Consider the following 24,982-nt stretch of genomic DNA (forward strand, 5'->3'; position numbering starts at 1 on the left):
AGAGTGCATGGAGGGGACATTAGAGTGTTGGAGAGTATTAGAGTGCATGGAGGGGACATTAGAGTGTTGGAGAGTATTAGAGTGCATGGAGGGGACATTAGAGTGTTGGAGAGTATTAGAGTGCATGGAGGGGACATTAGAGTGTTGGAGAGTATTAGGCCGCGTACACACGCGGGGACTGTTCGCCCAACTTTGTCCGTCAAACAGTTTCGGCAAACAGTCCGCTCAAAATTAGCATGGACGGACATGGCCACACACGACGAACGAACAGTTTGCTGAAACCGTGCGCGATGACGTGAACGGCACGTACGACGGGACGAAAAATACGACGTCCTATACACTGCATTATAACTTTCGGCGTGTAAATCCTTTCTGAGTATGCGCGCAACTTAGTTTGACGAACAAGCCTACACACGGGCGGACTGTTCGCTCAAACAAAGTTTCAGCGGACAGTTTTACGGAATTTCCGAAAAACCTTGTTCAGCAGACTGTCCGCTGAAACTGTCCGCTGAAAGCCCACACACGAGCGGACTGTCCGCCCAAACACAGTTCAGCGGACAAAGTTGGGCGAACAGTCCCCGCGTGTGTACGCGGCCTTAGAGTGCATGGAGCAGACCAGAGAGTGTTGGAGAGTATTATGCCCCGTACACACGAGCGGACTTTTCAACATCCAAAGTCCGAAGGACCGAGTCCATCAGACTATCCGATCGTGTGTGGGGCTGCAACGGACTTTTGATTCGCCAAAGTCTGACGGACTTTAGAAATGAAGCATGCTTCAAATTTTCCCGAAGGAACTCCGCCGGACCCGGTCCCCTTCGAAAACTCCGCTCGTGTGTATGCTACTCCGACGGACTAAAACCGACGCTAGGGCAGCTATTGGCTACTGGCTATGAACTTCCTTATTCGAGTCGGGTCGTACGTCATCACGTTCGAATCCGTCTGAGTTTAATGTGATCGTGTGTGGCCAAGTCCGTTCGGCCGAAAAGTCTGTCAGAACTCCGTCGGAACTCCTTTGGAAGTCTGTCGGACATAAGTCCTCTCGTGTGTACGGGGCATCAGGGATGTCATTATTCAACATTAGCAGTGCTATCTATCCTGTGACACGACATGTACATTTGTTCTGGAAGAATGGGGGCAAAACCGAATGTTATCAGTCTGTTTTCTCTCTCCGGGGTGAATGCTCTTTATAGCACGTATCAGAAAAATACAGCATTATGGCCACTAGATGGAGCGGATGATCATAGTGCAGGATATTCCTGATTGATTCTATGAATAACATTCGACCTGGAGAGAAAATATCCTAATAATATTTTAATTTTTGCCCCCATGTTCACAGAAGGAATGTACATGTGATTTCCCAGGACAGAGAGCTCTGCACTCTGCTAATGTTTATATATATATATACACACCTCCCAACTTTCTGAGATGGGAATGAGGGACACCTATTAGCAAACGTATGTAGGCATAGGACACACCCCCTGCCACGCCCCCTTAAAGGGGAATTATAAAAAAAAAGATTCCTTAAACCCACAAGTTTCAATTGTTACCACTTATTCCTTTATATCGGCTTTTGACATTTACAAATGCAGCAAGTTAGAAATCAGATGAAAGGTTTAGCTCTGGGAAACACTTTTTGATACACAAAAAGTGCATTTTATATACAACTATAGCGATCAGACCAACATGAGGGACAAATGAGGAGGAATAAGGGACAGAGGGACATTGCTCCAAATCCGGGAGACAGTCCCTCAAAATCCAGGACAGCCCCTCGAAATCCGGGACAGCCCCTCGAAATCCGGGACAGCCCCTCGAAATCCGGGACAGCCCCTTGAAATCCGGGACAGCCCCTCGAAATCCGGGACAGCCCCTTGAAATCCGGGACAGCCCCTTGAAATCCGGGACAGCCCCCCGAAATCCAGGACAGCCCCTTGAAATCTGGGACAGTTGGGAGCTATGTATATATATACACACAAAGAGGTCTTATATGTCACAGGGATTACCAATCTGTACTAAGCCCCTCCCATCCCAGCAAACATCTCTAACCAGGCCTGGCAGACTTTTCATTGCAGAAGGGGAGAGGTAATACCGGGAACAGGCGGAAAAAGCGACTGAAAGGAAAAAACTGGTGAAATAATATACAGAGATGCCATATGAGGGCGAAATCCGCCGGGTGCAGCCTATGGCCTGGGATCAGGATGGGAAAGAACCAGGAGGAGACGCTGTGGAGGGGTAGAAGACACCAAAACAACACCATTCTACAGATTTCACCGATGACATGGAAGCACCATATGGTGACCCATAATAAGACCTTCCATAATAAGATCTCCCATAATAATAGGACCTCCCATAACAGGACATCCTATAATAATAAGACCTCCCATAATAATAGGACCTCCCATAACAGGACATGCTATAATAATAAGACCTCCCATTATAATAGGACCTCCCATAATAATAAGCCCTCCCATAACAAGACCCCCCCCATAATAGAACCTCCAATAACAAGACATCCCATAAAAGGGACCTCCTATAACAAGACGCCCTGTAATAAGACCTTCTATAACAACACCCCCAACCATAACAAGAAATCCAATAATAAGACCTTCAATACCAAGAGTTCCCAGAATAAGACCTCCCATAACATGACCTCCCATAACATGACCTCCAACAACAAGACCCCCAACCATAACAAGAAATCCCATAATAAGACCTCCAATGCCAAGAGTTCGAGAATAAGACCTCCCATAACATGACCTCCCATAACAAGACCTCCCATAACAAGACCTCCCATAACATGACCTCCCATAACATGACCTCCCATAACATGACCTCCCATAACATGACCTCCCATAACAAGACCCCCAACCATAACAAGAAATCCCATAATAAGACCTCCAATGCCAAGAGTTCGAGAATAAGACCTCCCATAATAAGACCTCCCATAACATGACCTCCCATAACAAGACCTCCCGTAACATGACCTCCCATAACAAGACCTCCCATAACATGACCTCTCATAACAAGACCTCCCATAACATGACCTCCCATAACAAGACCTCCCATAACAAGACCTCCCATAACAAGACCTCCCATAACAAGACCCCCAACCATAACAAGAAATCCCATAATAAGACCGCCAATGCCAAGAGTTCGAGAATAAGACCTCCCATAATAAGACCTCCCATAACATGACCTCCCATAACAAGACCTCCCATAACATGACCTCCCATAACAAGACCTCCCGTAACATGACCTCCCATAAAAAGACCTCCCATAACATGACCTCCCATAACAAGACATCCCATAACAAGACCTCCCATAACATGACCTCCCATAACAAGACCTCCCATAACATGACCTCCCATAACAAGACATCCCATAACAAGACCTCCCATAACAAGACCTCCCATAACAAGACATCCCATAACAAGACATCCCGTAACATGACCTCTCATAACAAGACCTCCCATAACAAGACATCCCATAACAAGACCTCCCATAACATGACCTCCCATAACAAGACCTCCTATAACAAGACCTCCTATAACAAGACCTCCTATAACAAGACCTCCCATAACAAGACCTCCCATAACAAGACCTCCCATAACATGACCTCCCATAACAAGACCTCCTATAACAAGACCTCCCATAACAAGACCTCCTATAACATGACCTCCTATAACAAGACCTCCCATAACAAGACCTCCCATAACATGACCTCCCATAACAAGACCTCCCATAACAAGACCTCCCATAACAAGACCCCCAACCATAACAAGAAATCCCATAATAAGACCTCCAATACCAAGATTTCCTAGAATAAGACCTCCTATAACAAAACCTCCCATAACAAGACCTCCCATAACAAGACCTCCCATAACAAGACCTTCCATATAAAGACATCTCATAATAAGACATCCCACGTCGATCAGAATGTCAGACTACCTAAACCCTGGACTGATGTGTGTGGGCCCCTTAGGAAGACAAGGAGAATGTCAGACCATATAAACCTTGGACTGATATGTGTGGGCCCCTAGGAAGTACAATAAAAACCCTTAGTATCACTCTCGCCGACACAAGCAGCCCGTACTTCTGGGTATCGAAGAACGTGAGCATGTCGCTCCGCCCTAAGCATTTCGTCCTAGGACGCCGTCATCGTATAAGGAAACGCATAAGGGCAGAGCGACGCGCTGACGTCATCACATTCTTCAATACCTGAAAGTGCGGGCTGCTTGTGTATCGCTGGCCAGCGAGAGTGATACTAAGGCGTTTTTACATTGCCTTGATGTAAGTTCAACCATACTTTATATTAATAAACTTATCTTAAGATTTTACACTATGTGGAGTTTTATTAAGTTTCCGAGGACTGATCCATGGAAGCTTCGTCTGGATGGTCTTCACCTCTAGCTCTGAGGAGATTTTATTTAAGCGGCATCATAAGGCCCTGGCTGGGTGTATAGCCACCAGTGTTCTTAACCTTTCCGTGATAGGAAGTCCCACTGAGCTGGTAAGCCGGCGTTCTGTCCGAGCACAGGTGGTGGTACTCCAGATAGGATGTCACTCTTGGTGACGGATGGTGCAGATGTACTGACAAGGATTCCAGAATTTACTATTTTCTCTTTTTGGACTTTATGATATTCACCTTTTTTGGACTTTATTTGTTTGTACTGTATGGGCATAATAAACCCTGGATTGATGTGTGTGGGCCCCTTAGGAAGGTCCATGGGAATGTCAGACCATAATAAACCCTGGACTGATGTGTGTGGGCCCCTTAGGAAGGTCCATGGGAATGTCAGACCATAATAAACCCTGGACTGATGTGTGTGGGCCCCTTAGGAAGGTCCATGAGAATGTCCGACCATAATAAACCCTGGACTGATGTGTGTGGGCCCCTTAGGAAGCTCCATGGGAATGTCAGACCATAGTAAACCCTGGACTGATGTGTGTGGGCCCCTTAGGAAGCTCCATGGGAATGTCAGACCATAACAAACCCTGGACTGATGTGTGTGGGCCCCTTAGGAAGGTCAATGGGAATGTCAGACCATAGTAAACCCTGGATTGATGTGTGTGGGCCCCTTAGGAAGGTCCATGGGAATGTCAGACCATGATAAACCATTGACTGATGTGTTTGGGCCCCTTAGGAAGGTCCATGGGAATGTCAGACCATGATAAACCCTGGACTGATGTGTGTGGGCCCCTTAGGAAGGTCCATGGGAATGTCAGACCATAGTAAACCCTGGACTGATGTGTGTGGGCCCCTTAGGAAGGTCCATGGGAATGTCAGACCATAGTAAACCCTGGATTGATGTGTGTGGGCCCCTTAGGAAGGTCCATGGGAATGTCAGACCATAGTAAACCCTGGATTGATGTGTGTGGGCCCCTTAGGAAGGTCCATGGGAATGTCAGACCATAACAAACCCTGGACTGATGTGTGTGGGCCCCTTAGGAAGGTCCATGGGAATGTCAGACCATAGTAAACCCTAGACTGATGTGTGTGGGCCCCTTAGGAAGGTCCATGAGAATGTCAGACCATAATAAACCCTGGATTGATGTGTGTGGGGCCCTTAGGAAGGTCCATGGGAATGTCAGACCATAGTAAACCCTGGACTGATGTGTGTGGGCCCCTTAGGAAGGTCCATGGGAATGTCAGACCATAGTAAACCCTGGACTGATGTGTGTGGGCCCCTTAGGAAGGTCCATGGGAATGTCAGACCATAATAAACCCTGGACTGATGTGTGTGGGCCCCTTAGGAAGGTCCATGAGAATGTCAGACCATAATAAACCCTGGATTGATGTGTGTGGGCCCCTTAGGAAGGTCCATGGGAATGTCAGACCATAGTAAACCCTGGACTGATGTGTGTGGGCCCCTTAGGAAGGTCCATGGGAATGTCAGACCATAATAAACCCTGGACTGATGTGTGTGGGCCCCTTAGGAAGGTCCATGAGAATGTCAGACCATAATAAACCCTGGATTGATGTGTGTGGGGCCCTTAGGAAGGTCCATGGGAATGTCAGACCATAGTAAACCCTGGACTGATGTGTGTGGGCCCCTTAGGGAGGTCCATGGGAATGTCAGACCATAATAAACCCTGGATTGATGTGTGTGGGCCCCTTAGGAAGGTCCATGGGAATGTCAGACCATAATAAACCCTGGACTGATGTGTGTGGGCCCCTTAGGAAGGTCCATGAGAATGTCAGACCATAATAAACCCTGGATTGATGTGTGTGGGGCCCTTAGGAAGGTCCATGGGAATGTCAGACCATAGTAAACCCTGGACTGATGTGTGTGGGCCCCTTAGGAAGGTCCATGGGAATGTCAGACCATAATAAACCCTGGACTGATGTGTGTGGGCCCCTTAGGAAGGTCCATGGGAATGTCAGACCATAATAAACCCTGGACTGATGTGTGTGGGCCCCTTAGGAAGGTCCATGGGAATGTCAGACCATAGTAAACCCTGGACTGATGTGTGTGGGCCCCTTAGGAAGGTCCATGGGAATGTCAGACCATAGTAAACCCTGGACTGATGTGTGTGGGCCCCTTAGGAAGGTCCATGGGAATGTCAGACCATAGTAAACCCTGGACTGATGTGTGTGGGCCCCTTAGGAAGCTCCATGAGAATGTCAGACCATAATAAACCCTGGATTGATGTGTGTGGGCCCCTTAGGAAGGTCCATGGGAATGTCAGACCATAGTAAACCCTGGACTGATGTGTGTGGGCCCCTTAGGAAGCTCCATGAGAATGTCAGACCATAATAAACCCTGGATTGATGTGTGTGGGCTCCTTAGGAAGGTCCATGGGAATGTCAGACCATAGTAAACCCTGGACTGATGTGTGTGGGCCCCTTAGGAAGGTCCATGGGAATGTCAGACCATAATAAACCCTGGACTGATGTGTGTGGGCCCCTTAGGAAGGTCCATGGGAATGTCAGACCATAATAAACCCTGGACTGATGTGTGTGGGCCCCTTAGGAAGGTCCATGGGAATGTCAGACCATAATAAACCCTGGACTGATGTGTGTGGGCCCCTTAGGAAGGTCCATGAGAATGTCAGACCATAATAAACCCTGGATTGATGTGTGTGGGGCCCTTAGGAAGGTCCATGGGAATGTCAGACCATAGTAAACCCTGGACTGATGTGTGTGGGCCCCTTAGGAAGGTCCATGGGAATGTCGGACCATAGTAAACCCTGGACTGATGTGTGTGGGCCCCTTAGGAAGGTCCATGGGAATGTCAGACCATAGTAAACCCTGGACTGATGTGTGTGGGCCCCTTAGGAAGGTCCATGGGAATGTCAGGCCATAGTAAACCCTGGATTGATGTGAGTGGGCCCCTTAGGAAGCTCCATGGGAATGTCGGACCATAGTAAACCCTGGACTGATGTGTGTGGGCCCCTTAGGAAGGTCCATGGGAATGTCAGACCATAATAAACCCTGGATTGATGTGTGTGGGCCCCTTAGGAAGGTCCATGGGAATGTCAGACCATGATAAACCCTGGATTGATGTGTGTGGGCCCCTTAGGAAGCTCCATGAGAATGTCAGACCATAGTAAACCCTGGATTGATGTGTGTGGGCCCCTTAGGAAGGTCCATGGGAATGTCAGACCATAATAAACCCTGGATTGATGTGTGTGGGCCCCTTAGGAAGGTCCATGGGAATGTCAGACCATAGTAAACCCTGGACTGATGTGTGTGGGCCCCTTAGGAAGGTCCATGGGAATGTCAGACCATAATAAACCCTGGACTGATGTGTGTGGGCCCCTTAGGAAGGTCCATGAGAATGTCAGACCATAATAAACCCTGGATTGATGTGTGTGGGGCCCTTAGGAAGGTCCATGGGAATGTCAGACCATAGTAAACCCTGGACTGATGTGTGTGGGCCCCTTAGGGAGGTCCATGGGAATGTCAGACCATAATAAACCCTGGATTGATGTGTGTGGGCCCCTTAGGAAGGTCCATGGGAATGTCAGACCATAATAAACCCTGGACTGATGTGTGTGGGCCCCTTAGGAAGGTCCATGAGAATGTCAGACCATAATAAACCCTGGATTGATGTGTGTGGGGCCCTTAGGAAGGTCCATGGGAATGTCAGACCATAGTAAACCCTGGACTGATGTGTGTGGGCCCCTTAGGAAGGTCCATGGGAATGTCAGACCATAATAAACCCTGGACTGATGTGTGTGGGCCCCTTAGGAAGGTCCATGGGAATGTCAGACCATAATAAACCCTGGACTGATGTGTGTGGGCCCCTTAGGAAGGTCCATGGGAATGTCAGACCATAGTAAACCCTGGACTGATGTGTGTGGGCCCCTTAGGAAGGTCCATGGGAATGTCAGACCATAGTAAACCCTGGACTGATGTGTGTGGGCCCCTTAGGAAGGTCCATGGGAATGTCAGACCATAGTAAACCCTGGACTGATGTGTGTGGGCCCCTTAGGAAGCTCCATGAGAATGTCAGACCATAATAAACCCTGGATTGATGTGTGTGGGCCCCTTAGGAAGGTCCATGGGAATGTCAGACCATAGTAAACCCTGGACTGATGTGTGTGGGCCCCTTAGGAAGCTCCATGAGAATGTCAGACCATAATAAACCCTGGATTGATGTGTGTGGGCTCCTTAGGAAGGTCCATGGGAATGTCAGACCATAGTAAACCCTGGACTGATGTGTGTGGGCCCCTTAGGAAGGTCCATGGGAATGTCAGACCATAATAAACCCTGGACTGATGTGTGTGGGCCCCTTAGGAAGGTCCATGGGAATGTCAGACCATAATAAACCCTGGACTGATGTGTGTGGGCCCCTTAGGAAGGTCCATGGGAATGTCAGACCATAATAAACCCTGGACTGATGTGTGTGGGCCCCTTAGGAAGGTCCATGAGAATGTCAGACCATAATAAACCCTGGATTGATGTGTGTGGGGCCCTTAGGAAGGTCCATGGGAATGTCAGACCATAGTAAACCCTGGACTGATGTGTGTGGGCCCCTTAGGAAGGTCCATGGGAATGTCGGACCATAGTAAACCCTGGACTGATGTGTGTGGGCCCCTTAGGAAGGTCCATGGGAATGTCAGACCATAGTAAACCCTGGACTGATGTGTGTGGGCCCCTTAGGAAGGTCCATGGGAATGTCAGGCCATAGTAAACCCTGGATTGATGTGAGTGGGCCCCTTAGGAAGCTCCATGGGAATGTCGGACCATAGTAAACCCTGGACTGATGTGTGTGGGCCCCTTAGGAAGGTCCATGGGAATGTCAGACCATAATAAACCCTGGATTGATGTGTGTGGGCCCCTTAGGAAGGTCCATGGGAATGTCAGACCATGATAAACCCTGGATTGATGTGTGTGGGCCCCTTAGGAAGCTCCATGAGAATGTCAGACCATAGTAAACCCTGGATTGATGTGTGTGGGCCCCTTAGGAAGCTCCATGGGAATGTCAGACCATAGTAAACCCTGGACTGATGTGTGTGGGCCCCTTAGGAAGCTCCATGGGAATGTCAGACCATAACAAACCCTGGACTGATGTGTGTGGGCCCCTTAGGAAGCTCCATGGGAATGTCGGACCATAGTAAACCCTGGACTGATGTGTGTGGGCCCCTTAGGAAGGTCAATGGGAATGTCAGACCATAGTAAACCCTGGATTGATGTGTGTGGGCCCCTTAGGAAGGTCCATGGGAATGTCAGACCATGATAAACCATTGACTGATGTGTTTGGGCCCCTTAGGAAGGTCCATGGGAATGTCAGACCATGATAAACCCTGGACTGATGTGTGTGGGCCCCTTAGGAAGGTCCATGGGAATGTCAGACCATAGTAAACCCTGGACTGATGTGTGTGGGCCCCTTAGGAAGGTCCATGGGAATGTCAGACCATAACAAACCCTGGACTGATGTGTTTGGGCCCCTTAGGAAGGTCCATGGGAATGTCAGACCATAGTAAACCCTGGATTGATGTGTGTGGGCCCCTTAGGAAGGTCCATGGGAATGTCAGACCATAGTAAACCCTGGATTGATGTGTGTGGGCCCCTTAGGAAGGTCCATGGGAATGTCAGACCATAACAAACCCTGGACTGATGTGTGTGGGCCCCTTAGGAAGGTCCATGGGAATGTCAGACCATAGTAAACCCTAGACTGATGTGTGTGGGCCCCTTAGGAAGGTCCATGAGAATGTCAGACCATAATAAACCCTGGATTGATGTGTGTGGGGCCCTTAGGAAGGTCCATGGGAATGTCAGACCATAATAAACCCTGGACTGATGTGTGTGGGCCCCTTAGGAAGGTCCATGAGAATGTCAGACCATAATAAACCCTGGATTGATGTGTGTGGGGCCCTTAGGAAGGTCCATGGGAATGTCAGACCATAGTAAACCCTGGACTGATGTGTGTGGGCCCCTTAGGAAGGTCCATGGGAATGTCAGACCATAATAAACCCTGGACTGATGTGTGTGGGCCCCTTAGGAAGGTCCATGGGAATGTCAGACCATAGTAAACCCTGGACTGATGTGTGTGGGCCCCTTAGGAAGGTCCATGGGAATGTCAGACCATAGTAAACCCTGGACTGATGTGTGTGGGCCCCTTAGGAAGGTCCATGGGAATGTCAGACCATAGTAAACCCTGGACTGATGTGTGTGGGCCCCTTAGGAAGCTCCATGAGAATGTCAGACCATAATAAACCCTGGATTGATGTGTGTGGGCCCCTTAGGAAGGTCCATGGGAATGTCAGACCATAGTAAACCCTGGATTGATGTGTGTGGGCTCCTTAGGAAGGTCCATGGGAATGTCAGACCATAGTAAACCCTGGACTGATGTGTGTGGGCCCCTTAGGAAGGTCCATGGGAATGTCAGACCATAATAAACCCTGGACTGATGTGTGTGGGCCCCTTAGGAAGGTCCATGGGAATGTCAGACCATAATAAACCCTGGACTGATGTGTGTGGGCCCCTTAGGAAGGTCCATGGGAATGTCAGACCATAATAAACCCTGGACTGATGTGTGTGGGCCCCTTAGGAAGGTCCATGGGAATGTCAGACCATAATAAACCCTGGATTGATGTGTGTGGGGCCCTTAGGAAGGTCCATGGGAATGTCAGACCATAGTAAACCCTGGACTGATGTGTGTGGGCCCCTTAGGAAGGTCCATGGGAATGTCGGACCATAGTAAACCCTGGACTGATGTGTGTGGGCCCCTTAGGAAGGTCCATGGGAATGTCAGACCATAATAAACCCTGGACTGATGTGTGTGGGCCCCTTAGGAAGGTCCATGGGAATGTCAGACCATAATAAACCCTGGATTGATGTGTGTGGGCCCCTTAGGAAGGTCCATGAGAATGTCAGACCATAATAAACCCTGGATTGATGTGTGTGGGGCCCTTAGGAAGGTCCATGGGAATGTCAGACCATAGTAAACCCTGGACTGATGTGTGTGGGCCCCTTAGGAAGGTCCATGGGAATGTCAGACCATAATAAACCCTGGACTGATGTGTGTGGGCCCCTTAGGAAGGTCCATGGGAATGTCAGACCATAGTAAACCCTGGATTGATGTGTGTGGGCCCCTTAGGAAGGTCCATGGGAATGTCAGACCATAATAAACCCTGGACTGATGTGTGTGGGCCCCTTAGGAAGGTCCATGGGAATGTCAGACCATAATAAACCCTGGACTGATGTGTGTGGGCCCCTTAGGAAGGTCCATGGGAATGTCAGACCATAGTAAACCCTGGACTGATGTGTGTGAGCCCCTTAGGAAGGTCCATGGGAATGTCAGACCATAGTAAACCCTGGACTGATGTGTGTGGGCCCCTTAGGGAGGTCCATGGGAATGTCAGGCCATAGTAAACCCTGGATTGATGTGTGTGGGCCCCTTAGGAAGGTCCAAGGGAATGTCAGACCATAGTAAACCCTGGATTGATGTGTGTGGGCCCCTTAGGAAGGACCATGGGAATGTCAGACCATAGTAAACCCTGGACTGATGTGTGTGGGCCCCTTAGGAAGGTCCATGGGAATGTCAGACCATAGTAAACCCTGGATTGATGTGGGTGGGCCCCTTAGGAAGGTCCATGGGAATGTCAGACCATAGTAAACCCTGGATTGATGTGTGTGGACCCCTTAGGAAGGTCCAAGGGAATGTCAGACCATAGTAAACCCTGGACTGATGTGTGTGGGCCCCTTAGGAAGGTCCATGGGAATGTCAGACCATAGTAAACCCTGGATTGATGTGTGTGGGCCCCTTAGGAAGGTCCATGGGAATGTCAGACCATAATAAACCCTGAACTGATGTGTGTGGGCCCCTTAGGAAGGTCCATGGGAATGTCAGACCATAGTAAACCCTGGATTGATGTGTGTGGGCCCCTTAGGAAGGTCCATGGGAATGTCCGACCATAATAAACCCTGGATTGATGTGTGTGGGCCCCTTAGGAAGGTCCATGGGAATGTCAGACCATAGTAAACCCTGGATTGATGTGTGTGGGCCCCTTAGGAAGGTCCATGGGAATGTCAGACCATAGTAAACCCTGGACTGATGTGTGTGGGCCCCTTAGGAAGCTCCATGGGAATGTCAGACCATAGTAAACCCTGGACTGATGTGTGTGGGCCCCTTAGGAAGCTCCATGGGAATGTCAGACCATAACAAACCCTGGACTGATGTGTGTGGGCCCCTTAGGAAGGTCAATGGGAATGTCAGACCATAGTAAACCCTGGATTGATGTGTGTGGGCCCCTTAGGAAGGTCCATGGGAATGTCAGACCATGATAAACCATTGACTGATGTGTTTGGGCCCCTTAGGAAGGTCCATGGGAATGTCAGACCATGATAAACCCTGGACTGATGTGTGTGGGCCCCTTAGGAAGGTCCATGGGAATGTCAGACCATAGTAAACCCTGGACTGATGTGTGTGGGCCCCTTAGGAAGGTCCATGGGAATGTCAGACCATAACAAACCCTGGACTGATGTGTTTGGGCCCCTTAGGAAGGTCCATGGGAATGTCAGACCATAGTAAACCCTGGATTGATGTGTGTGGGCCCCTTAGGAAGGTCCATGGGAATGTCAGACCATAGTAAACCCTGGATTGATGTGTGTGGGCCCCTTAGGAAGGTCCATGGGAATGTCAGACCATAACAAACCCTGGACTGATGTGTGGGCCCCTTAGGAAGGTCCATGGGAATGTCAGACCATAGTAAACCCTAGACTGATGTGTGTGGGCCCCTTAGGAAGGTCCATGAGAATGTCAGACCATAATAAACCCTGGATTGATGTGTGTGGGCCCCTTAGGAAGGTCCATGGGAATGTCAGACCATAATAAACCCTGGACTGATGTGTGTGGGCCCCTTAGGAAGGTCCATGGGAATGTCAGACCATAGTAAACCCTGGACTGATGTGTGTGGGCCCCTTAGGAAGGTCCATGGGAATGTCAGACCATAATAAACCCTGGACTGATGTGTGTGGGCCCCTTAGGAAGGTCCATGAGAATGTCAGACCATAATAAACCCTGGATTGATGTGTGTGGGCCCCTTAGGAAGGTCCATGGGAATGTCAGACCATAGTAAACCCTGGACTGATGTGTGTGGGCCCCTTAGGAAGGTCCATGGGAATGTCAGACCATAATAAACCCTGGACTGATGTGTGTGGGCCCCTTAGGAAGGTCCATGAGAATGTCAGACCATAATAAACCCTGGATTGATGTGTGTGGGGCCCTTAGGAAGGTCCATGGGAATGTCAGACCATAGTAAACCCTGGACTGATGTGTGTGGGCCCCTTAGGAAGGTCCATGGGAATGTCAGACCATAATAAACCCTGGATTGATGTGTGTGGGCCCCTTAGGAAGGTCCATGGGAATGTCAGACCATAATAAACCCTGGACTGATGTGTGTGGGCCCCTTAGGAAGGTCCATGGGAATGTCAGACCATAATAAACCCTGGACTGATGTGTGTGGGCCCCTTAGGAAGGTCCATGGGAATGTCAGACCATAATAAACCCTGGACTGATGTGTGTGGGCCCCTTAGGAAGGTCCATGAGAATGTCAGACCATAATAAACCCTGGATTGATGTGTGTGGGGCCCTTAGGAAGGTCCATGGGAATGTCAGACCATAGTAAACCCTGGACTGATGTGTGTGGGCCCCTTAGGAAGGTCCATGGGAATGTCAGACCATAATAAACCCTGGACTGATGTGTGTGGGCCCCTTAGGAAGGTCCATGGGAATGTCAGACCATAGTAAACCCTGGACTGATGTGTGTGGGCCCCTTAGGAAGGTCCATGGGAATGTCAGACCATAGTAAACCCTGGACTGATGTGTGTGGGCCCCTTAGGAAGGTCCATGGGAATGTCAGACCATAGTAAACCCTGGACTGATGTGTGTGGGCCCCTTAGGAAGGTCCATGGGAATGTCAGACCATAGTAAACCCTGGACTGATGTGTGTGGGCCCCTTAGGAAGGTCCATGGGAATGTCAGACCATAATAAACCCTGGATTGATGTGTGTGGGCCCCTTAGGAAGGTCCATGGGAATGTCAGACCATAGTAAACCCTGGATTGATGTGTGTGGGCTCCTTAGGAAGGTCCATGGGAATGTCAGACCATAGTAAACCCTGGACTGATGTGTGTGGGCCCCTTAGGAAGGTCCATGGGAATGTCAGACCATAATAAACCCTGGACTGATGTGTGTGGGCCCCTTAGGAAGGTCCATGAGAATGTCAGACCATAATAAACCCTGGACTGATGTGTGTGGGCCCCTTAGGAAGCTCCATGGGAATGTCAGACCATAGTAAACCCTGGATTGATGTGTGTGGGGCCCTTAGGAAGGTCCATGGGAATGTCAGACCATAGTAAACCCTGGACTGATGTGTGTGGGCCCCTTAGGAAGGTCCATGGGAATGTCGGACCATAGTAAACCCTGGACTGATGTGTGTGGGCCCCTTAGGAAGGTCCATGGGAATGTCAGACCATAATAAACCCTGGACTGATGTGTGTGGGCCCCTTAGGAAGGTCCATGGGAATGTCAGACCATAATAAACCCTGGATTGATGTGTGTGGGCCCCTTAGGAAGGTCCATGAGAATGTCAGACCATAATAAACCCTGGATTGATGTGTGTGGGGCCCTTAGGAAGGTCCATGGGAATGTCAGACCATAGTAAACCCTGGACTGATGTGTGTGGGCCCCTTAGGAAGGTCCATGGGAATGTCGGACCATAGTAAACCCTGGACTGATGTGTGTGGGCCCCTTAGGAAGGTCCATGGGAATGTCAGACCATAGTAAACCCTGGACTGATGTGTGTGGGCCCCTTAGGAAGGTCCATGGGAATGTCAGACCATAATAAACCCTGGATTGATGTGTGTGGGCCCCTTAGGAAGGTCCATGGGAATGTCAGACCATAGTAAACCCTGGATTGATGTGAGTGGGCCCCTTAGGAAGCTCCATGGGAATGTCGGACCATAGTAAACCCTGGACTGATGTGTGTGGGCCCCTTAGGAAGGTCCATGGGAATGTCAGACCATAATAAACCCTGGATTGATGTGTGTGGGCCCCTTAGGAAGGTCCATGGGAATGTCAGACCATGATAAACCCTGGATTGATGTGTGTGGGCCCCTTAGGAAGGTCCATGGGAATGTCAGACCATAGTAAACCCTGGATTGATGTGTGTGGGCCCCTTAGGAAGGTCCATGGGAATGTCAGACCATAATAAACCCTGGACTGATGTGTGTGGGCCCCTTAGGAAGGTCCATGGGAATGTCAGACCATAGTAAACCCTGGATTGATGTGTGTGGGCCCCTTAGGAAGGTCCATGGGAATGTCAGACCATAATAAACCCTGGACTGATGTGTGTGGGCCCCTTAGGAAGGTCCATGGGAATGTCAGACCATAATAAACCCTGGACTGATGTGTGTGGGCCCCTTAGGAAGGTCCATGGGAATGTCAGACCATAACAAACCCTGGATTGATGTGTGTGGGCCCCTTAGGAAGGTCCATGGGAATGTCAGACCATAGTAAACCCTGGACTGATGTGTGTGAGCCCCTTAGGAAGGTCCATGGGAATGTCAGACCATAGTAAACCCTGGACTGATGTGTGTGGGCCCCTTAGGGAGGTCCATGGGAATGTCAGGCCATAGTAAACCCTGGATTGATGTGTGTGGGCCCCTTAGGAAGGTCCAAGGGAATGTCAGACCATAGTAAACCCTGGATTGATGTGTGTGGGCCCCTTAGGAAGGTCCATGGGAATGTCAGACCATAGTAAACCCTGGACTGATGTGTGTGGGCCCCTTAGGAAGGTCCATGGGAATGTCAGACCATAGTAAACCCTGGATTGATGTGGGTGGGCCCCTTAGGAAGGTCCATGGGAATGTCAGACCATAGTAAACCCTGGATTGATGTGTGTGGACCCCTTAGGAAGGTCCAAGGGAATGTCAGACCATAGTAAACCCTGGACTGATGTGTGTGGGCCCCTTAGGGAGGTCCATGGGAATGTCAGGCCATAGTAAACCCTGGACTGATGTGTGTGGGCCCCTTAGGGAGGTCCATGGGAATGTCAGGCCATAGTAAACCCTGGATTGATGTGTGTGGGCCCCTTAGGGAGGTCCATGGGAATGTCAGACCATAATAAACCCTGGACTGATGTGTGTGGGCCCCTTAGGGAGGTCCATGGGAATGTCAGGCCATAGTAAACCCTGGACTGATGTGTGTGGGCCCCTTAGGGAGGTCCATGGGAATGTCAGACCATAATAAACCCTGGACTGATGTGTGTGGGCCCCTTAGGAAGGTCCATGGGAATGTCAGGCCATAGTAAACCCTGGACTGATGTGTGTGGGCCCCTTAGGAAGGTCCATGGGAATGTCAGACCATAGTAAACCCTGGATTGATGTGTGTGGACCCCTTAGGAAGGTCCAAGGGAATGTCAGACCATAATAAACCCTGGATTGATGTGTGTGGGCCCCTTAGGAAGGTCCATGGGAATGTCAGACCATAGTAAACCCTGGACTGATGTGTGTGGGCCCCTTAGGGAGGTCCATGGGAATGTCAGGCCATAGTAAACCCTGGACTGATGTGTGTGGGCCCCTTAGGGAGGTCCATGGGAATGTCAGACCATAATAAACCCTGGACTGATGTGTGTGGGCCCCTTAGGAAGGTCCATGGGAATGTCAGACCATAGTAAACCCTGGATTGATGTGTGTGGACCCCTTAGGAAGGTCCAAGGGAATGTCAGACCATAGTAAACCCTGGACTGATGTGTGTGGGCCCCTTAGGGAGGTCCATGGGAATGTCAGGCCATAGTAAACCCTGGACTGATGTGTGTGGGCCCCTTAGGAAGGTCAATGGGAATGTCAGACCATAATAAACCCTGGACTGATGTGTGTGGGCCCCTTAGGAAGGTCCATGGGAACGTCGGACCGTAATAAGGGGCCCGCACACATCAGACCAGGGTTTATTATGGTGATGGGGGTGACGGTTCCTATAATACCTCATTCCTTCTCCTCCATCTTTCTCCAAGAGGCAAAGAATATTACCCAGAAGGCCTTGCTGCTTACCCATTTCATGGTAGAGGGAGCCCTGCTTGGCCAAAGCGAGGGTGGTTCTCTTGGGCGGTGGCGTCTCGATCTTCATGAGGTCATCACAGCAATGCTTCCACTGACCTGGGAGGGTCCACAGAGAGAGGCGGGTTTAGTTGTGTGCAGTGTATATCAGACAGTATGAGTATGATGATTAGTGGTATAGAGTATGTAATAGACAGCACAGCATTGCGAGGACCATTGTGTGGGGTGTTATCTGCACTACATACAGAATAGGACAATCTGGGGTATGTCGCATACAGCACAGTGTATAGAGTATGTCCAGCACAATGTACAGAGTAAGTAGTATGTCTTGTCCAGCGGACTGTACATTGCGCTCTGGGGTATGTCACATACAGCACAGTGTATAGAGTGGTCTGCAATGTTATACATACAGCACAGTGTATAATGTGTTACGTCCCCGCCCCCCACATACTCATGTCATAGAAGTGCTGCCAGAAGGCCTCCATCCATCGGCGCAGCTCTTCCCGGCCCTCCGCCCTGGCGTGGTGCGTCACCTCCTCGCTGCCGTACCGGTTGGTGATGGACAGGCTTTGCACCTGGTTCTGTCCTTCGCGGTCTGAGCACCGGATTCTGGTTTCCTGTGGGGGACAAAGACAAATGTCACACCTTGACGTCTCCCCCCCACTTCTCCTCCCCCCAGAAGTGTCCTAGGTGACCTCTGACCTTATTGACAAAGACGGTGAGTTCCGGTTCCGGGGCCGACCCTTTCTCACAGGGCTGCGTATAGCACAGCAAGCGGCATCCTCTCAGCACGCAGTACATCCGCTGCCATCCCGCCTGTCCCCGCGCCTGTCAGGGGCCAAGAGAAATAAACCAATCAGAGTATGAGGAGCGGAGTGTTTACCCCGCCCACACTGGTCTGCTACCAATCTGCATCTGGAAGACGTAAAGAATCATCACTCCTAGAGGAGAGTATTATCCCCCCTATCACCCCCCAGAGGAATCTCATCACCACCTCCCCCCCAGAGGAGAGTATTATCACCCCCAGAGGAGTATCATCACCTCATCAACCCCAGAGGAGAGTATTATCCCCCCCGTCACCCCCCGGAGGAATCTCATCACCACCTCCCCCCCAGTAGAGAGTATTATCACCCCCAGAGGAGTATCATCACCTCATCAACCCCAGAGGAGTATCATCACCTCATCACCCCCAGAGGAGAGTATTATCCCCCCCGTCACCCTCCGAGGAATCTCATCACCACCTCCCCCCCAGAGGAGAGTATTACCCCCCGTCACCCCCGGAGGAATCTCATCACCACCTCCTCCCCAGTGGAGAGTATTATCAACCCCAGAGGAGAGTATCATCACCCCCAGTGGAGAGTATTATCACCCCCAGAGGAGTATCATCACCTCATCACCCCCAGAGGAGAGTATCATCACCCCCAGAGGAGTATCATCACCCCCAGAGGAGTATCATCACCCCCAGAGGAGTATCATCACCTGCCGGGGGAGAGTATCATCACCCCTCCCCCCGTAGGAGAGTATCATCACCCCCAGAGGAGTATCATCACCTGCCGGGGGAGAGTATCATCACCCCTCCCCCCGTAGGAGAGTATCATCACCCCCAGAGGAGAGTATTATCACCCCCCGGAGGAGAGTATCATCACCCCCAGAGGAGAGTATTATCACCCCCCGGAGGAGAGTATCATCACCCCCCGGAGGAGAGTATCATCACCCCCCCGGAGGAGAGTATCATCACCCCCCGGAGGAGAGTATCATCACCCCCCCGGAGGAGAGTATCATCACCCCCCGGAGGAGAGTATCATAACCCCCGGAGGAGAGTATCATAACCGGCGGAGGAGAGTATCATCACCCCCCCGGAGGAGAGTATCATAACCCCCGGAGGAGAGTATCATAACCCCCGGAGGAGAGTATCATCACCCCCAGAGGAGTATCATCACCCCCAGAGGAGTATCATCACCTGCCGGGGGAGAGTATCATCACCCCTCCCCCCGTAGGAGAGTATCATCACCCCCAGAGGAGTATCATCACCTGCCGGGGGAGAGTATCATCACCCCTCCCCCCGTAGGAGAGTATCATCACCCCCAGAGGAGAGTATTATCACCCCCCGGAGGAGAGTATCATCACCCCCAGAGGAGAGTATTATCACCCCCCGGAGGAGAGTATCATCACCCCCCGGAGGAGAGTATCATCACCCCCCCGGAGGAGAGTATCATCACCCCCCGGAGGAGAGTATCATAACCCCCGGAGGAGAGTATCATAACCGGCGGAGGAGAGTATCATCACCCCCCGGAGGAGAGTATCATAACCCCCGGAGGAGAGTATCATAACCGGCGGAGGAGAGTATCATCACCCCCGGAGGAGAGTATCATAACCCCCGGAGGAGAGTATCATAACCCCCGGAGGAGAGTATCATCACCCCCAGAGGAGAGTATCATCACCCCCAGAGGAGTATCATCACCCCCAGAGGAGTATCATCACCCCCAGAGTAGTATCATCACCTGCCGGGGGAGAGTATCATCACCCCTCCCCCCGTAGGAGAGTATCATCACCCCCAGAGGAGTATCATCACCTGCCGGGGGAGAGTATCATCACCCCTCCCCCCGTAGGAGAGTATCATCACCCCCAGAGGAGAGTATTATCACCCCCCGGAGGAGAGTATCATCACCCCCAGAGGAGAGTATTATCACCCCCCGGAGGAGAGTATCATCACCCCCCGGAGGAGAGTATCATCACCCCCCCGGAGGAGAGTATCATCACCCCCCGGAGGAGAGTATCATAACCCCCGGAGGAGAGTATCATAACCGGCGGAGGAGAGTATCATTACCCCCCGGAGGAGAGTATCATAACCCCCGGAGGAGAGTATCATAACCGGCGGAGGAGAGTATCATCACCCCCCGGAGGAGAGTATCATAACCCCCGGAGGAGAGTATCATAACCGGCGGAGGAGAGTATCATCACCCCCCGGAGGAGAGTATCATAACCCCCGGAGGAGAGTATCATAACCCCCGGAGGAGAGTATCATAACCCCCGGAGGAGAGTATCATAACCGGCGGAGGAGAGTATCATCACCCCCCCGGAGGAGAGTATCATCACCCCCCCGGAGGAGAGTATCATCACCCCCCCGGAGGAGAGTATCATCACCCCCCCCGGAGGAGAGTATCATCACCCCCCCCGGAGGAGAGTATCATCACCCCCCGGAGGAGAGTATCATCACCCCCCCGGAGGAGAGTATCATCACCCCCCGGAGGAGAGTATCATCACCCCCCGGAGGAGAGTATCATCACCCCCCCGGAGGAGAGTATCTTCAGCCCCGGAGGAGAGTATCATCACCCCCCGGAGGAGAGTATCATAACCCCCCCGGAGGAGAGTATCATAACCCCCCCGGAGGAGAGTATCATAACCCCCCCGGAGGAGAGTATCCTCACCCCCCGGAGGAGAGTATCATCACCCTCTGGAGGAGAGTATCATCACCCCCCCGGAGGAGAGTATCAATCATCACCCCCAGAGGAGAGTATCATCACCCCCGGAGGAGAGTATCATCACCCCCGGAGGAGAGTATCATCACCCCCGGAGGAGAGTATCATCACCCCCGGAGGAGAGTATCATCACCCCCCGGAGGAGAGTATCATCACCCCCCGGAGGAGAGTATCATCACCCCCCGGAGGAGAGTATCATCACCCCCCGGAGGAGAGTATCATCACCCCCCGGAGGAGAGTATCATCACCCCCCGGAGGAGAGTATCATCACCCCCCCGGAGGAGAGTATCATCACCCCCCCGGAGGAGAGTATCATCACCCCCCCGGAGGAGAGTATCATCACCCCCCCGGAGGAGAGTATCATCACCCCCCGGAGGAGAGTATCATCACCCTCCGGAGGAGAGTATCATCACCCCCGGAGGAGAGTATCATCACCCCTGGAGGAGAGTATCATCACCCCCCCGGAGGAGAGTATCATCACCCCCCGGAGGAGAGTATCATCACCCCCGGAGGAGAGTATCATCACCCCCGGAGGAGAGTATCATCACCCCCCCGGAGGAGAGTATCATCACCCCCCGGAGGAGAGTATCATCACCCCCGGAGGAGAGTATCATCACCCCCGGAGGAGAGTATCATCACCCCCGGAGGAGAGTATCATCACCCCCCAGAGGAGAGTATCATCACCCCCCGGAGGAGAGTATCATCACCCCCCGGAGGAGAGTATCATCACCCCCGGAGGAGAGTATCATCACCCCCCGGAGGAGAGTATCATCACCCCCGGAGGAGAGTATCATCACCCCCCCGGATCTCTCACCTGGATCTGCAGATACCCGGATATCATGTCTTGGTTCATACAGTCGGGCTGTGCGGTCAGGCGGCAGCACACACTTCCGTACAGCGGCAGCCAACACGAGCTCTCATCTACAACACAAAGAGGAATCTATAATATACTGTTATATACTGTGTACACACACACACTATACACCCTGATACCACTGCAATATACTGCTGTATACATTGTATGTATATTACCATCATTTTCTACAGAAAGGCGCCCTTCATTGTTCCTCAGTTATTCATCATTCTCACCATTCCCCACAAGGGGGCGCTCTCATCATTCCTCAAATACCCATCATTCTCATCATTCCCCACCAGAGACTGTGGGGACGTTCCTACAAATGATACATCTAATATGGGGTCGTTGTACTAAAATCTCCTTTCCTCCAACCCTCAATAACAAATTCCGTTTGGCAGCTTTGGTGATTCACCTGAACTGTTCATGGTGAGGTCGTGGGTGCGGAAGCCATCCTGGACATCAGCCAGAGTCAGCTTGGTGTGGGCCAGCAGCAGGAACTTTGGACCCCTGAAACACAAGAGAGGAAACATACAGAACATTCCAGATATATAGATGATATATCCTCCTGTCCCCCGGCATGAAACATGACCTGAAATCCCCCACCAATAATAATAATAATAGAGAGGGGCCTTTTAAAGACCCCAAAACGTTGACTTTCTGCATGTGACATATTAAGAGTATAAGGTTCCGACTCGAGCAGGAGTGTCCCCAGGCTAAATTTAGCGTTTTTATTATATTATTATTATTATTATACAGGATTTATATAGCGCCAACAGTTTACGCAGCACTTTACAATGTAGAGGGGGACAGCACAATTACAATACAGTTCAATACAGAAGGGACAGGAGGGCCCGGCTCGTAGAGCTTACGTTCTAAAAGGAGAGGGTGGTGGTACAAAGGTAATAGATGCAGGGAATGATTTCATGGGGGTGTCTCGGGGACAGTTGTTAGGTGGGTGTGGGATAGGCTTCCCTGAATAAGTGAGTTTTAAGGGATCTCCTAAAGGTGGACAGGGTAGGGGCTGATCGGATATATACTGGGGCAGGGAGTTCCAGAGGATGGGAGAGGCTCTGGAGGCGGACAGGTTAGGGGCTGATCAGATATACCGGGGCTGGGAGGTCCAGAGGATGAGAGAGGCCCTGGTGAAGTCCTGGAGGTGGACAGGTTAGGGGCTGATCAGATAGACCGGGGCAGGGAGTTCCAGAGGATGGGAGAGGCTCTGGAGGCGGACAGGGTAGGGGCTGATCGGATATACCGGGGCTGGGAGGTCCAGAGGATGAGAGAGGCCCTGGTGAAGTCCTGGAGGTGGACAGGTTAGGGGCTGATCGGATATACCGGGGCAGGGAGTTCCAGAGGATGGGAGAGGCTCTGGAGGTGGACAGGTTAGGGGCTAAACGGATATACCGGGGCAGGGAGTTCCAGAGGATGAGAGAGGCCCTGGTGAAGTCCTGGAGGTGGACAGGTTAGGGGCTAATCGGATATACCGGGGCAGGGAGTTCCAGAGGATGGGAGAGGCTCTGGAGGCGGACAGGTTAGGGGCTGATCAGATATACCAGGGCTGGGAGGTCCAGAGGATGAGAGAGGCCCTGGTGAAGTCCTGGAGGTGGACAGGTTAGGGGCTAATCGGATATACCGGGGCAGGGAGTTCCAGAGGATGGGAGAGGCTCTGGAGGCGGACAGGTTAGGGGCTGATCAGATATACCGGGGCTGGGAGGTCCAGAGGATGAGAGAGGCCCTGGTGAAGTCCTGGAGGTGGACAGGTTAGGGGCTGATCGGATATACCGGGGCAGGGAGTTCCAGAGGATGGGAGAGGCTCTGGAGGCGGACAGGGTAGGGGCTAATCGGATATACCGGGGCAGGGAGTTCCAGAGGATGGGAGAGGCTCTGGAGGCGGACAGGTTAGGGGCTGATCAGATATACCGGGGCTGGGAGGTCCAGAGGATGAGAGAGGCCCTGGTGAAGTCCTGGAGGCGGACAGGTTAGGGGCTAATCGGATATACCGGGGCAGGGAGTTCCAGAGGATGGGAGAGGCTCTGGAGGCGGACAGGGTAGGGGCTAATCGGATATACCGGGGCAGGGAGTTCCAGAGGATGGGAGAGGCTCTGGAGGCGGACAGGGTAGGGGCTAATCGGATATACCGGGGCAGGGAGTTCCAGAGGATGGGAGAGGCTCTGGAGGCGGACAGGTTAGGGGCTGATCAGATATACCGGGGCTGGGAGGTCCAGAGGATGAGAGAGGCCCTGGTGAAGTCCTGGAGGTGGACAGGTTAGGGGCTGATCAGATATACCGGGGCAGGGAGTTCCAGAGGATGGGAGAGGCTCTGGAGAAGTCCTGAAGGCGACCATGGGAGGAGGTAACAAGGGAGCTAGAGATCAGGAGGTCCTGGGAGGAGCGGAGGGGGACGATTTGGGCGATATCTGCAGATGAGGTTGGTGATGTAGATCGGGGCGGATGTTGTGGATGGCCTTGTATGTTGTCGTTAGCATTTTGAATTTTTATACGGTGGGGGAGGGGAAGCCAGTGAAGGGATTGGCAGAGAGGGGACGGCAGTCATGGATTGGTTAGTAAGGTCTGAATCTAGCAGCAGAATTCATAATAGACTGAAGGGGGGAGGAGCCTGTGTAAGGGTCGGCCATTAAGGAGAGAGTTGCCGTAGTCAAGGTGGGAAATAATCGCGGAGTGAAGAAGTTGCTTTGTGGGGTCATCAGTCAGGAAGGTGGAATTCTGGAGATGTTGCGGAGGTGAAGGCGGCAGGATTTAGCCAGTGATTGGATGTGGGGAGGAGGAGAGGTCAGAGTCAAGGATTACACCCAGGACCCCGCCATGTGTGGAGGCACCAATGGTTGTTTTGTTGATCTTAATGGTAAAGTCATGGGGGGGGGGGGGGGGGGGAGGGAAGGACGAAATATAACAAACTCAGTTTTAGAAAGATTGAGTTGGAGGAAGTGGTGTGAAATCCAATACCGAGATGTCATTCGGGAAGTTTGAGATCTGTGAGGAGATTGAGGGGGTAAGTTGAGGAGTGGAGGGGTAGATCTGGGTGTCGTCGGCATAGAGGTGGTATTGGAGGCTATAGGAGGTTATCAACTGTCCCAGGGAAGAGGTATAGAGCATAAATAGGAGGGGTCCAAGTACGGATAGT

At 51.5% G+C, this 24,982-nt stretch overlaps 1 protein-coding gene across 2 annotated transcripts in view; it reads right to left on the reverse strand.

Annotated features, from left to right (window-relative positions):
* Positions 1-24,982, reverse strand: part of RTKN (rhotekin) — a 155,132-nt gene that overhangs the window by 17,615 nt on the left and 112,535 nt on the right. Inside the window, exons 4-8 of one of the 2 annotated variants that reach the window (XM_077478266.1) lie at positions 22,253-22,347; positions 21,799-21,905; positions 18,208-18,333; positions 17,957-18,122; positions 17,500-17,604 (exon numbers count right to left, since the gene is read on the reverse strand). In XM_077478266.1, the coding sequence (XP_077334392.1) occupies positions 17,500-17,604; positions 17,957-18,122; positions 18,208-18,333; positions 21,799-21,905; positions 22,253-22,347 (599 nt within the window). The remainder of the gene's footprint in view (positions 1-17,499; positions 17,605-17,956; positions 18,123-18,207; positions 18,334-21,798; positions 21,906-22,252; positions 22,348-24,982) is intronic. The other variant, XM_077478267.1, reaches the window with a different exon arrangement.

This window comes from Lithobates pipiens, unplaced genomic scaffold, assembly GCF_037356315.1.
Source record: "Lithobates pipiens isolate NorthernLeopardFrog02 unplaced genomic scaffold, aLitPip1_a1.2 Scaffold_13, whole genome shotgun sequence".
NCBI classification, from domain to species: Eukaryota; Metazoa; Chordata; class Amphibia; order Anura; family Ranidae; genus Lithobates; species Lithobates pipiens.